The following is a 15,000-nucleotide window of genomic DNA, read 5'->3' as shown; positions in this document are numbered from 1 at the left end:
GGGAATATAAAGGATATTTTTATGATGTGGTTAATTGTTAAGGGACTGAATCGGGATATCACAGTGTTCTGTTCTCATGGTTGGTAGCCCTGGAGTCATGTGGGTTATTGTACGAAGACATCACGTGATTTTATAGGGAGAGAATGGCCTGTTGTAAAGATAGGGAGGGGACGGGGGTGGAAAATGGTGATAATGACGTAATGATAGGACTATGGTGTGTTGATCGAGGATAATAAAATAAGAGAATTTTGATGTCGTTTAAGGTTGGGGGCTGAAGCAATGATGATAATGGCAGTATTGTTAAATTGAGTGGAACGGAGAGGTGATGATAGTAAGATGTGGAAAGGACAAGTATGTTGGATCTGTCGAAAAGTATTTAGCAGTAACTAGAGACGTATCCAAAGTATAAGTTGCCCTACAGAAACTGTGCTAGGGGCTCGTGACTCTAAAAGGACTATTCACGGTTAAAACTTACTGTTACAAAGAAGAGTGAAGAGTATACATACCTCCTTTCGTAGCCGACGCACCAATTCCGGGTGTATCCGCAATTTGGTTTCCATACTTTGACTAGTCTAGTAAATGCCTGGACACAGGGTTGTCGTACCATCACCATGGACACATCTTGGTAAGGACATACATGGGGGCTGAAAAGACAAATAAGATTATATTCATTTTAAAATAAATAAATAAATTTCAAAAAATATAAAAATGAAATTCCCTTTATTAATCCCAAAAGGGGAATCTGTCTTTAGGATATAAACCAAAGCAAAACTGGAATAACTCAGATGTCAGCCGCAGTGCAGCGCCGCAACGTCAGCTTTGGTGGGATGATTTAATAAATACCACACGGCGTGCCGGGTAGTCAAACTCGGTATGTTCTGAGTACGAAGTAAAGACCATACTACAATTATGCCTTATCCTTGACTTCGTGAGCATACTTGGCTAAGAAGCTCACAAAATTGTCATCCGGAAGAATAACGGACCAATACACAAGTGTACCCTTGAACGTTTATAGTCTGGTTAATACAGTTTAGTGAGAATTACTCATAAATGCGGATGGCTAAATGACGACTTTTATTTTGACGTCATTTTTAGGTAAATGCACCGTCTAGAGAATTGTTCCTAGTAGTTCTCAAGGAACCAACTTATCTCATTGGTTGAACTATTGAATACACCTCACGATTTGATTTCTTTTGATGGTTTAGCCGTGTATTTTGACGTAATTTTTGAGTCAATTTCAGGCTATGATTTTACAAAGGCAAAGGCCTTACAGTAAGCCGAATAACGATAGCCATGTATGACTGCGTATAACGTGGAATTCTTGATTATTTTTTTTTATGTTTTGGAATTCCAGACGTGTTAACAACCGCTTCAAGAGCTTGCAAGCGCGCGATGGGAACATCTTTCAGCCCTAGTTCAAGAATTAATTCAATCTATTAATTGATTTCATTGTTTACTGATTGAATGGTCTATAAAAGTCAATGACAACTCTTGCGCGATTGTGTGGTCTAGTGGTATGACACTCGACTTCGGACCGGAAGGTCCAGAGTTTGGGCCTTGCCTCAGTGGTGTATAGTTGAGTCCATGGAATAAGCTCTTTACTTACACTATCTCACCGTACTCGGATGTATAATGAGTACCTAGCCGTTAACAGCTCGATTTCACCCCAAATTAATCTTGGTCTTTTGCGTGCTAAGCGAATGCTCTACCAACTGAGCTATCGGGACTCCCAAACAAACCCAAACATATCGGTAAAAAAATGTAGGAAATCTCCACCATCCCCCTTTCTCTCTCTCGCTCTTTCTCACACATTTAACACACACAAACTCTCTCTCTCATTCGCACACCCACTCTCTATCTTTATACCTATCTATCTAATTATCTATCTATCTACTTCTATATCTAGCAATATATATATATATATATATAATATATATATATATATATATATATATATATTTATAGTGCATGTCTGTATGCCCCCCCCCCTCCCTCCCTCTCTCTCTCTCTCTCTCTCTCTCTCTCTCTCTCTCTCTCTCTCTGTGTCTCTCTCTCTCTCAAACACAACCACACTTACACTGTATCACACTGTGTGTTTGTGAGTGTAATATGTGTCTGTGTGCTTAAATGTGATTTTATTACAATAACATTATGATTAAAACGAGGATATGAATGTTGGGCCGCATTGAAACAGAAAATAACCGAAACAAAAAACAAAAACAAACAAAACAAAAATAACTGCCCGGAAGTAACTGTCAAAGCATTCTATTTTTACCTCCATCAAAACTTTCAATGTTCTCTTTCTTGTTTCTCATTCAAGATAAAATATGCCTAAAAAAAGAAAATCTGTGATAATAATGCAATGAACCGAATTATAATTCTCTTGTTGAGAACAATAGCAGGTCTGTCTGTGGCGTAGTTGCACACATATGTAATGGCTTATGATCGCATAGTGGTGTTTTTCATAGATGGTAGTATTATCCTTTGCGTCGTGTTGTAGATGTTAATAATGACGAAAGAGTTCAGGGTCCGGTGATGATAATTGAATGCACAACATCAAGACATTCAAATAAAAGTCCAGATTCCAAGTTTCATTTCTTACAGTTTTATTTGTTTGTGATAAATTCAAAATCCAAATCATGATAAATTCCAAATCCAAATCAAATAGCATGGTCATAATTCAATCAGTTTCATAAATTCCAAATCCGTAAAATCAGTCCACATGTAAAGTCAATTTTGCCTAAGTAACCATTTTCAATATACGTGAAATATTTCTAAGTCCGAAAAAGCAAATAAATGATGGTGAGCACAAAAGGTTTAAAGTGTGCAGCTCATGGTCAAGTTGAATCAGAATCATAATCCCGTTTTCCTCGAAACATCCTCTTTTATCCCTATCAAAATTTTACCCACAGTTCCATTGTTTCCACGCCCCCTTGCAGTTTTGACAGTTCCCTGTCAGTCTATAATCCAACCCCTAAGAGTAAGACCAAATCATAATCAAACCTGAAACGTCAATTCCTACATATTGATGTTAAACCCCGCCTTTTATGATATAACATTATTTTGATAAATGCCCCTTTCACCTGTTTCAACACCCCTAAACCAATTTAAGAATGATTGATTAAATAGTACTCAACATGATAACCTGTCCAGTAACTTTGACATAAAAACTGCCCAAACCTATCATGCATGGACCAAGTTTAACTGATATGCCTGCATTATGTACTCACTAAACCCATTTGCTGATATATAATTGACAGTTTGCACCAAATGTCTTAGATAACCTTTTGCATAGGCTTACTCTCTTACATACGCCCCTTTCTTAGAATTTAAATTGACTTAAAACAATTTCAATTAAAAAAAAACAGTAAGAGATTAAATATATATGTAATGTCGAATTAAAATGTAATAAACAAATGTAAGAAATAGTCTATTTTAAAAATAATGATAAATACTTATACCAGTTTAATATTTAAAAACTTTAAACTTTAAATTCTAAAACACCAAAGTTGATTACAACATTCATATATATCGATTATAGGTTTTATAGTATTACAACATTGATAAATTCACAAACATCAAATTTGATTACAACATCGACAGTAAGATATCAAGTAATTAAAAGTTCAAAGAAAAATTATCTTTTCATCTTAAATTCCATCTTCATAGCAATACAAGTGTTAATTCCCGTCATATTTAATCATATATCCATATTCTTGCTTGAAAAAGAATGGTTCAATTTCCATTTGTGATATACTCACGTTGTCTTATTCAATCTCAAATTCAACTCTATACGACATGGGTGATAATCTCAGCTTCCATGTATGTTTACTCATTTACTGTCATCTCAAAACCAATACCTTTGACATTCCCTTATATTGTATGATTCCATTTAAACAACATTATTACATTAATTCCAACTTATAATATGTGGTACAAATAATGTTTTATAGACATCTAGATTCAAATACGAAGAATTATATTTCAATTAGTAATAAAAAATATTTAAAAATAAATCATAATAATAGCATTATCATCATTTTAAAATTCAAGTTGAAGTTATTATCATTCATTGTTCATTGTTGATGTTTCAATTTTTAAGCTTTTTAAATCATCAGGGTGTAGTTTGAAGTCAAAATGTTCTTTATGGTCATCCATCAGAGGTAACAAATTTCTCCGTAAACAGTTCATCTTGAGAATGATTCATCCGGTGAAAATTGTCAGTAATTGTTAATTAAGTCATTGTCTCCATTTAGAATGAGTTTTCATGTAATGAAAAAAATATATCAACTATAAGAGTTGAGGTGATTGTATCTAGTCTACGTGTTGCATTGTTGTGTGTGTTGTGGTCACTGCATAGCCCAAGTGTCATAAATTCACTTTATTTATTGTTAATTAATTAAAAACTTTTTCCTCTGTAAATGTCTTCGAATTATCACCATAATGTCTTCACATTCAAATATTTAGTGTTTAATAAATAATCAGACATTAGTCTGTCCGACTTGTTCACATCACATATTTAGTGTTTAGTAAATAATCAGTCATTAGTCTGTCCGACTTATTCATATTTAGTACAGTGTAAATAACTAAATAAGTAAAATCTAACATAGTATGTGATTGTGGGCTGTTACTAAAGTGACCAACTTTTGCAATTAGTGTGTTGTATTTGTTCGAGTCTTTTGAATTTGGGACGAAAAAAGACTCTAGAGGTAGCAAACGTATGCTTAACCTGTTGGGTTGTTTCTTGGTCTTGTGACGTCGCTGTAATCCATTCATCTCCGGCATCTGGGTCGATTCTCCTCGTAGATATTTGTGGTTGTCTTGTGTATACGTTGAGTCTCATTGTAGATGAAATTGTAAAAATTCAAGATTAACTGTGTGCGAGATCTTGAATTTAAATGAAGTTTGACTTATCCAGCAAGTCAAAAGAAAGTTGTGAACTCAGCCATGTGTTGACAAAGAGTTCGTGTGTAGTAGTCGACAGAGGTCGTGTGTTGTAATTGTTCGTGTTTGTTGATCGAGTTTTGATGAGGTGGCATGTGAGTACACACCAGGTAGATGATGTAATCTGTAGAGTACCGGTGGGTGACGTGAGTCCAAACACCAGGTAGATGATGTAACAATAACGTAGTCTAGTAGTGTATGTAGTAGGGTCGAATAAGGTCAACAATATTTTCGTTATTTGAACGCAGGTTGTTGAATATCATACGATAATGAATCCAAGGAAATCGCTCATGTGGCGTTTTGCGATACTTTTTCCTGCATTGTCTTATATACATATATAGCCTTTATCTTTTACAATGATACTAAGACAGGCTTTATTATAATATTCAATGTTTATAAGTTGTAGATATGGGTGCTGCACACTTGTGTATTGACATAAGTTTAAATTTGAATACGCTCACCACTGCATATGAAGGAAGTAGTATTGTTCACAATTGGACATCATTTTTGTAAAAACAATCGTATCTTGAACGTTTATGTAATTATTGACATCGTACATCGTTGGGTATTGTTGTCGTAGAAGTAAATACAAGTAATCCTATTGTTCAATAAAGAATGTAAATATAAAAAGGTTCATGGAAGAAATCTGTGTTGATACAGATATTATTTTATGAATTCTGTCAAGTTTGTATAAGTTGAAAGGTACGATGTAATTGAGGTTGCTGTGTATTTGTAGTCTGTAGATTGTGTTGATTCTGGACGTATCAATGGCGTAGTGTTTTGTCGATATGTTTACTCCATTTCAAGGTATTCGTGGATAGACCAAAGGGATTAGGACATTTCCCGACCTCTGTTGTGGTTGTGTTTGAGTTGGCTCTGTCGTTGCCATCAGCGTTCCCGTTATGACTGATGTTTTCAAGTGTCCTCTTTCGTGATGACTGTATAATGTTTTAGTGTAAACACTACTTCTACCTTTGATTAACTCGAATTATTCCCCTTAGAAAATCCCTAATTTAATGAACTATGATCTTGTTTATTTTATCATTATTATTGGTGTTATCGTAGCACTTCCTACCATTTCAATTTATTGCTGAATGATTACACACTTAAGATTTGACAATTGAACATAACTTCTTCTTCAACTCAGTTACAAATTTTATGATATAAATGTTAAATTCAAACCACGCAGTAAATATTGATTACAATTACAACAGCAAATTGATAGGAGAAAAAGATGATAATCAAAATATTCGCAGTAACAATATACACTCTGCTCAATAAAAATTCAATGTCTCACACCTTTGCCCTCGGCTTATAATAATATTCATATAACTCATTGCGATGTAATCTCGCGCCTCTTAATATAGCATTGATAAATGTGTGCGCTTTAACCAAGCGCCTCGTATTTATAAAAATTCACCGCCTTCTGCATCATTTCATAATGTTAAACCATGCGCTTTAATCAAACCCAAAATAAAATATTCCCGAACGCCTCATTCCTGCGTCTCGTAATTTAAATCGTGTGCACTTTAATTACCGCGTCTTACATCACTGCGCTTATTTACCCACTATGCATATACAGCATTTTACCATATGGGTTACTTATAATTCGCTGATTCTTAACAAGTTAACCACTTGTGTCACAAATATTATCAGCTCACATGACATGATAATTCATTTTCAATATTTTGTTATTCTTCCGTAATAACATTTTAACTCCAATTACAAGACATCAGTCTTTCATAATAATTAATACTCCGTCATTGTATTTATATTATCTCCTTTTCATTCTCCGACTTTAAATCAAAAGTCCGTTATTCCGTTATACTGAGAATATTGCTCCTTTAAAAAAAATTACGACGAAACGCATTTCAAAACAAAACAAAACATGACAACGATTGACTCATATTCCGCATAAATCATTTCAACTTAATTTCCAGTGATAAAATCCAAATGTCTTATGTAATCTATTATAACGCCATGTCTCATTACACAAGTAAATAAGCTCTGTTGTCGATTACTTGGCTGCGTTAACCACACATTAATTACCAAGAAAACAAACAGATATAAAACTTTGCTCTTTGTCATGAACCCATGAATCTCAAAGAGTCAATATCAACCCACCAATTCATCCCTACCGACGGGAGAAAAATATAATCAATGATGTTGTAATATAACAATAAATACCATAAGACATTTTTCAATTATCAAAACTTATAATTTACGTGTTGTTATTGCCATCATCTTCTTGAGTCATTTTGACAGAAAATAAAACGTAACAACATTAAAGAATGACCAACTGTCATGTAATTCCAACAATAACAGACAAAAATTGAAATAAAAATCGACACATCTTTGTTACTGATATTAACAAAACATTGCCATCAACGGTACAAATTAATATTCGAAGAACTATTCCGAAACGCTTGATTGTAAGTAAACGCATTTTCATTTATTTTGAAAAATAAAACGCACTAAAATATTCATTTAAATTCTGCAATTTTTATTTTCATCTCTCTCTCTCTTCTTTTTAATTAAATAAAATACGTATAGCATCAATGCGTTATTATTATTATTTATTATTATTATTATTATTATTATTATTATTATTATTATTATTTTGTCGTTCTATAATATATTGTTTTCACTTTTTAAATATAATATATTGCCCTATATATCTATATTTTTTAAAAATTTCCTTTTCTATCTGTGACTCTTAATTTAAATATTATTTAGTATATATTTTTTTAAATATCGTCTTTTGTCAGAATTTTAGGAATCATCTATAATTTCAATATTTTTTTTTCATATTTCAATACAAAATAATTACACTAATTCACCTTCAAAATTGATATCCATTTTCTTTCCCAAATAAAACTATTTTCCTATCTGTTCACAATTTTTCACTTCAAAATTCGAGTCTCACAAAAACTTCAATAGATGTTAACAGTATACATTTCTTGTGTATCCATGGTTCGGAATAATAACATCTTTACATCCTGGTATCACGGCTCCAAATAAGATGCATAATGTGGCGTAGTTGCACACATATGTAATGGCTTATGATCGCATAGTGGTGTTTTTCATAGATGGTAGTATTATCCTTTGCGTCGTGTTGTAGATGTTAATAATGACGAAAGAGTTCAGGGTCCGGTGATGATAATTGAATGCACAACATCAAGACATTCAAATAAAAGTCCAGATTCCAAGTTTCATTTCTTACAGTTTTATTTGTTTGTGATAAATTCAAAATCCAAATCATGATAAATTCCAAATCCAAATCAAATAGCATGGTCATAATTCAATCAGTTTCATAAATTCCAAATCCGTAAAATCAGTCCACATGTAAAGTCAATTTTGCCTAAGTAACCATTTTCAATATACGTGAAATATTTCTAAGTCCGAAAAAGCAAATAAATGATGGTGAGCACAAAAGGTTTAAAGTGTGCAGCTCATGGTCAAGTTGAATCAGAATCATAATCCCGTTTTCCTCGAAACATCCTCTTTTATCCCTATCAAAATTTTACCCACAGTTCCATTGTTTCCACGCCCCCTTGCAGTTTTGACAGTTCCCTGTCAGTCTATAATCCAACCCCTAAGAGTAAGACCAAATCATAATCAAACCTGAAACGTCAATTCCTACATATTGATGTTAAACCCCGCCTTTTATGATATAACATTATTTTGATAAATGCCCCTTTCACCTGTTTCAACACCCCTAAACCAATTTAAGAATGATTGATTAAATAGTACTCAACATGATAACCTGTCCAGTAACTTTGACATAAAAACTGCCCAAACCTATCATGCATGGACCAAGTTTAACTGATATGCCTGCATTATGTACTCACTAAACCCATTTGCTGATATATAATTGACAGTTTGCACCAAATGTCTTAGATAACCTTTTGCATAGGCTTACTCTCTTACATGTCGTTTATCATCATTGTGTCTGGGTGCAGGTCTATAAAAAACCTTATCAAGTTTGCAAGACAAAACAAAGTAATGGAAAGGAAAAAAAAACAAAACAAAGATGAAAAGTGGCAATTGCCGAACTGAGATTAAATCCCTATTTGTTACCCGTCGTCTCAAAACGGTATTATGTCGGGATAAATACTAAGCCGGAATGTGAATTTAGTGATAAAATAATGAGAATAGGCTTCAACAATCGTGGCGTCACTTCCCTCGTAATGACGCATATTAACTTAGGAAATGGTTCTAAACTATCGGAACAATGACGGACGCCCTTATGAAATACTTCTCCGGCGATCACAAAAAGTGTATCCAGAGGAGAAATACAATATAAATCTGATCATGTTTTGACTTTTATACATTCTGATCACATGACATGTGAAAAATAAAAAGTACCGATTTTCTTTGTTTAGAACCAAGCTGCTCGTTGCTGGGCGGACGTGACATCATATTATTGAATCCTATTACACACTAGTATTTTGCAATGGAGAAATAGTATTTATTATTCTCCACCAAAAGGAAGAGGAGTTTCCTGCTTCATGTTTTAGACAATACTTACATTGAATTTCCAGCACCTGTTTCATCTCGGCAAAAACACCGTTTTGAGACGGTGGGTCACATTTTTTTTATTTTCTACTAGAAACACTTTACTTCATATTAAAATATATTAGGATTAATTCTCCCTTAACCCCTTTCCCCGGGTCCAAACTTGTCGAAAGCTCTCGAACCCGGTACTTCACAGAAGTCACAGATTGAAGCTGAAGTCACTCTACTCTAATCTATTGATAAATTTTATATACTTTTCTGGCCAATTTTTTTTAAAAGTTGTTTTGTAATTTCTACGAAGTCCGCTGTCTGAGAGTTCTTGGCAAGATGAGGATCATTTAAATCTTCCACTGTTGTATACTTTGTGGTTATTAAAGCATCATTTTAATATTTACCTAAATTATTAGTGTTACCCATCTTGTATTGTTGGTTTCATTTACCATATATTTTTCTCTTTCATGCATGTTGCCATCAGATTTTGTGATTTATTGGCGAAAGCCTAAAAGTAATTAAGCTTGTAACTTGTGACTCTATCGATATTTGTAGGACGAGTTTTCTGGCCAAATTTCTTTGCAGGAAGTGTGTGTGTTACAGATCTAAATATAGTATCAAAATACCGTTTTGTGAGAATTGGTCACATTTGAGCTACTTGTCTCGTATTCAGATACCTAAAATCACATTGACAATTTTTTTTTAAATGAGCGATTATATAGCCCGATATCCACTAAACGTGCTCAAAGCGCTTTACAAATGGGTCCCTGCCCAACAGCAACACTTCATGAACATGACGCCTGTTAGGCGATATTACAATATTTTCGGACAGAAACGACGCTGTTAACGGCCAGATACTCATTTTACACCTGAGTACGGTGAGAGAATGTGAGTAAAAAGCATTTTCCAAGAACTCAATTATGCGCCGAGCGAGGCTCGAACCCAGGGCCTTCCGATCCGAAAGTGAGTGTCATACCATTAGACCAAACAGTTGGGCGATTCCTTCTCACAAAAGTCCCTCTTCTAACAGACTGTATACGTTAAAGGTTACAATATAGATTTGAGTATTGGTACGATTTGTCTGGCGGGCAGGACATGTTAGTATTTTGCCTAAACGCATAGTAACAATATGTACTACCATGTAGTAAATAAATAGACATCTGTGGACCTCACCACCAATATGAGTTATTCGTCCTAAAACACGTATATCTTAAATCACATTTAATAACATTTTAAAAAAAATTAGTTTTACGCGTTCTTTGTTTATTGTTTTGTTGACGAATGGGTTGTACCCGAAACGTCTTTTGTCTGTACTGTTCCCATCAGAAGCCTTCCATTTTCGCATGTTAGAAAACTATATTCTAACATGTTGAACAGGAGAACACCCCCCCCCCCCCCCCCCACACACACACACAAAAAAAAAGAAAAAAAAACAAAGAAAAAAAAACAAACAAAAAAACAAAAAACATGCGAAATACTAGGGACTGGAACGAAAACAAGGGGAGGTAACATCAGGCAGCCTTTTGACTTATTTGATATTGTCACGGCTGGATTTGCCTGTCAGTTTGAAAAGCTCTGGAGCCTACACTGGTCACTAAGTATAATTTAGACGGCGAGAGCAGGGCTCAAATCCGCCCCTGCTTATTTAAGTCTATACTTTGGGTCCACTTCACAGCCAACTTCAGTACATGCTCGTTGTCCGAAAGAATCAACCCCACAGCTCCTGAACAGTAACTGTAACAGTAACTGTCAAACAATAGGGATCAAAAGTGTGATATCAAAAGACTGGTTCCAATCTCATTGGAAGTGTAAAAAACCCCCACTCTTCTTGAGGACTGGATATATCATAGCTTGTGTAATTGATCTTCTAGTTTCAGAATGAGGGCATATTATTTTCTAGTCTAAATATAATATTATGCTAGTCGTCAATAAAGATAATCCATCCTCCTGCGGCTATGTGGTCTTGTGGTATGGCACTCGCTTTCGGATCGGAAGGTCCTGGGTTCGAGCTTCGCTCGGCTCATAGTTGAATCCTTGGAAAAGACTCTTTATTCACATCTCTCACCGTACTCAGTTGTAAAATGAGTACCGGGCCGTTAACAACCTTGTCTCTGTCGGGAAAAAATAGTATTATTGCCAAACAGACGTCATGTCTCGTTCTTTATGTTACGTGTTGCTATTGGTCAGGGACCCTTTGTAAAGCGCTTTGAGCACGTTAGGTGAATATTGCTCTATATAAAAGCTCAACTAAATCCTCGCTTGTTTACGTCCCGTAATCTTAAGAATCTGCCAATAATCCTGCTCCTGGAGTGGCATCGAGATTGGCCATGAAATGCCTCACATTACTGTATCAAAATATTGTGATAATTATTCATAAACTACATTACTGACTGAATGGGCTGCTTGGCATGTTCGAAGGGTGGCTATAGTCCAGATCTACCTCTGATAGATCAGGTTATTGTTCTCAGTAAAGGTAACGTGATGAGGTCTTTTTGTAGCGGTTCGTTTGCTATGATTATCAACGATAATATGTTTTTTTGGGTAGCTAAAAAAAAGGTAGGAATTTCGACTTATTAAGTTGATAAGGCTCTCGACTAATATGTATCTATAGGGACCTGGATAGGACCAAAATTCATTCTGTTTTTTGTTTGTTTGTTTGTTTTTATTTTCTATTTCCTCACCGCAACATTATACCCGCTTGAGAAGGTGGGTCACGAATTAAGTACTAAATCAGTAGGCGCCACTCCTTGTTGCACATGAAATCCCTACACTTCAATAAGGTTAAGTACTTGATACCCGTTTTTATCATGATAAACCTAATAATCCAAACGTTTTAAGCATTCTATTGTTCATTTCTTCTTTTCTTTATTTCTTATCTTTTTTTTTTTTTTTTTGGGGGGGGGGGGGGGGTGGTTCTGTCTCTGTATTATTCAGTGAATGGACTGAGTTAAAGGTAAATGATTAGATTTCGCGAAAAGGCTGAATTAAAAGTTTAAAAAATCAAACATAAAATAACAACAGTAATGATAAAATTATTTACAACTAACGAGGTTTTCTTTGTTCACAAAAGGTCAAAGGTTGATCCTATGTAAGTCAAATTTCGTTTTGATTGTTTCCGAGCTGCAGTTTTATGATTCAAATAATCATTTAGAAAAAAAAAATCACTTGAGCTTTTACAGGAAACTTAAGCTTTTATACATGTTATACCGCACTACCCACTATAGTTTTGCTCAAAACGCTCAACCAGTGGTCCCAAAATAACAACACTTAAACTTACATGAAGGACGAGAGGTAACGTCAATAAGGCGATATCACAATTTATATTTAAAAAAACTACGCTGTTAATGGCCAAGTGACATTTCACACAAGAGTACAGTAAGAGAAGGTGAGTAAAATGCCTTTTAAAATCTCAACTTTGCGAAATCCAAAGCAGGACTGGAACCAGGGATCTAAAGGACAAAATTAAAGGCCGGGTAATATACATACCGGAAAACCACAAATCCGGCTCCTTGGGGGGTTTAACATTAAATTATATCTGGCATAACTAAACCTTCACACACACACACACACACACACACCCACACACACACACATATATATATATATATATATATATATATATATATATATATATATATATATACACACAAATAAACATTTAAAACACAATTATTTTCTAAACGATTAGGATTAGCCTCATGTAGATATTAATAAATACTGTTACTGTCCATGTTGAGAAATCGCACACACAAATTTTGAGAAGGTTGTGTTTCATAATAAATCAGACACACACACATACACACACGGATACACACACACACACACACACACTCTCTCTCTCTCTCTCTCTCTCTACCCCCCTCCCCCCTTCCCCTTTCTCTCTCCACCCCCCCCCCCTCCCACACACATATACAAAGAGTAAAACAAAACAAAAAGAAAATCCAAAAAAAATCAAACAATTAAAAACACAACTATTCTTAAAACGATTAAGTTTCACCACGTATAGAAAATACGAAGTACTGTTACTGTCTATCTATAATATGAGAAGTCTCACACATAAAATATGAGAAGGTTGCATTCTCATAATATCATATACATACACACACATACATACACACACATATATAATACACACACACACACACACACATATGGAGTGGTCAAGGGCAGGAATGTTTACTACGGGTATTTACTATGAAGGTTGAAGACCGACCACGTAGGTATTATATCCCCACAGCCAGTTGAAATACTTTTCTCATGCAACGCCATTGGACCATGTAAGTCCCCACCTTTTGAATTCAATTCTATCCCCTCAAACACTACCCCTTACATTATGATCACATTATAACCAACGTCTGGATACTAATACTAATACTGCTACTACAATTCCACGCTCACAAAACAATTTTTTTAAACCTTCGAATTTAGATTTAGATCATAAGAAAATTATGTCAAATTTAAATATCAAATCGGTTAAAATGGCCCCCAACAATTGTGACAAAATCCTAAAATTTAGATGTGACGGCTTCAGGGCGTTATTTTTTAACAACTTGAGGGTCATTTTATTGCAATGATATCATTTGAGATAATGGTTTCTGGCGAAAAGGGAAAAAGGATTTGTTTGATTTGTTTTTGTTTTGTTTTGTTTTTTAGTATTTTTTTTTTTGTTGTTGTTGTTTTTGTTTCTTCGTAATTCTTTTCTTTTTTTAGTTGCGAGTATATAATCACTCTATCATCACATTACAGCAAACATCTGGCTACAAAAACTCATACTGTCTTACGCTCACAAAACATAGTTTTCTTTTATCGATCGATTAAAAGACATCTACTAAATTGTTAAAAACAAAAAAAAAAAACAAAAAAAAAAAAAAACAACAACAAGAAAAAAAAAACAAAAAAAAAGGGGGGGGGGGGGAATCCCATGCCGATATATCAGTTGGTAGAGCACTCGCTTCACACGCAAAGGGACCGAGAGAGAGTCCGGGTGCAGTCGAGGGTTTTTTTTTTCTGACGCTCCCCTCCCTCTCACCACTGAAGGACGTGTCCAAAAAGTTTTAAACCTGAGACTTTTCTTCATTGAAATCTGGGGTTTGAGAACATCAGACAACTGCGGAGTCATCTTAATCCATCGCCATATGAAGTAGATCTCGGGATACAATTGAAAAAAAAATGTGGTTTGTATGTGTCCGACACCATAGAGTAAATCTTTTACACACACACACACACACACACACACTCACAGACACACACACACACACACACAACAGACACATACACAACTTGAACACACACACACACACAGAAAACCGGGATATCATTAAGCATAATGAAAGGTATGTTGAGGATTTACTTCTCTTTTACAGTATAAATCCCGAGATAATCCCCCCAAAACAGACGATAACCGCGAGTGGACGTCCGTCCGTGCACCCACCCTAGCCGACGTATCACTCACTGCCCTTTCAAATCCCAATAGTCTTGGACTATAGATGTCATTGTCCATAGCCCATAGTTAAAGAGTTAATTAAAAAGCATAATGCTGTGTTAACT

The 15,000-nt window shown here is 34.8% G+C and overlaps 1 protein-coding gene across 7 annotated transcripts in view; it reads right to left on the bottom strand.

Moving 5' to 3' along the window:
- LOC144970419 (uncharacterized) overlaps positions 1-15,000 on the bottom strand; it is a 310,164-nt gene that overhangs the window by 188,010 nt on the left and 107,154 nt on the right. For all 7 annotated transcript variants that reach the window (XM_078910048.1, XM_078910046.1, XM_078910042.1 and 4 more), the window contains exon 3: positions 507-644. In XM_078910048.1, coding sequence (XP_078766174.1) covers positions 507-644 — 138 coding nt within the window. The remainder of the gene's footprint in view (positions 1-506; positions 645-15,000) is intronic.

Source organism: Berghia stephanieae, chromosome 4, assembly GCF_034508935.2.
Source record: "Berghia stephanieae isolate SIO BIC M18660-M18661 chromosome 4, UCSD_Bste_1.3, whole genome shotgun sequence".
NCBI classification, from domain to species: Eukaryota; Metazoa; Mollusca; class Gastropoda; order Nudibranchia; family Aeolidiidae; genus Berghia; species Berghia stephanieae.
This window is presented reverse-complemented; position numbering and strand designations above follow the sequence as displayed.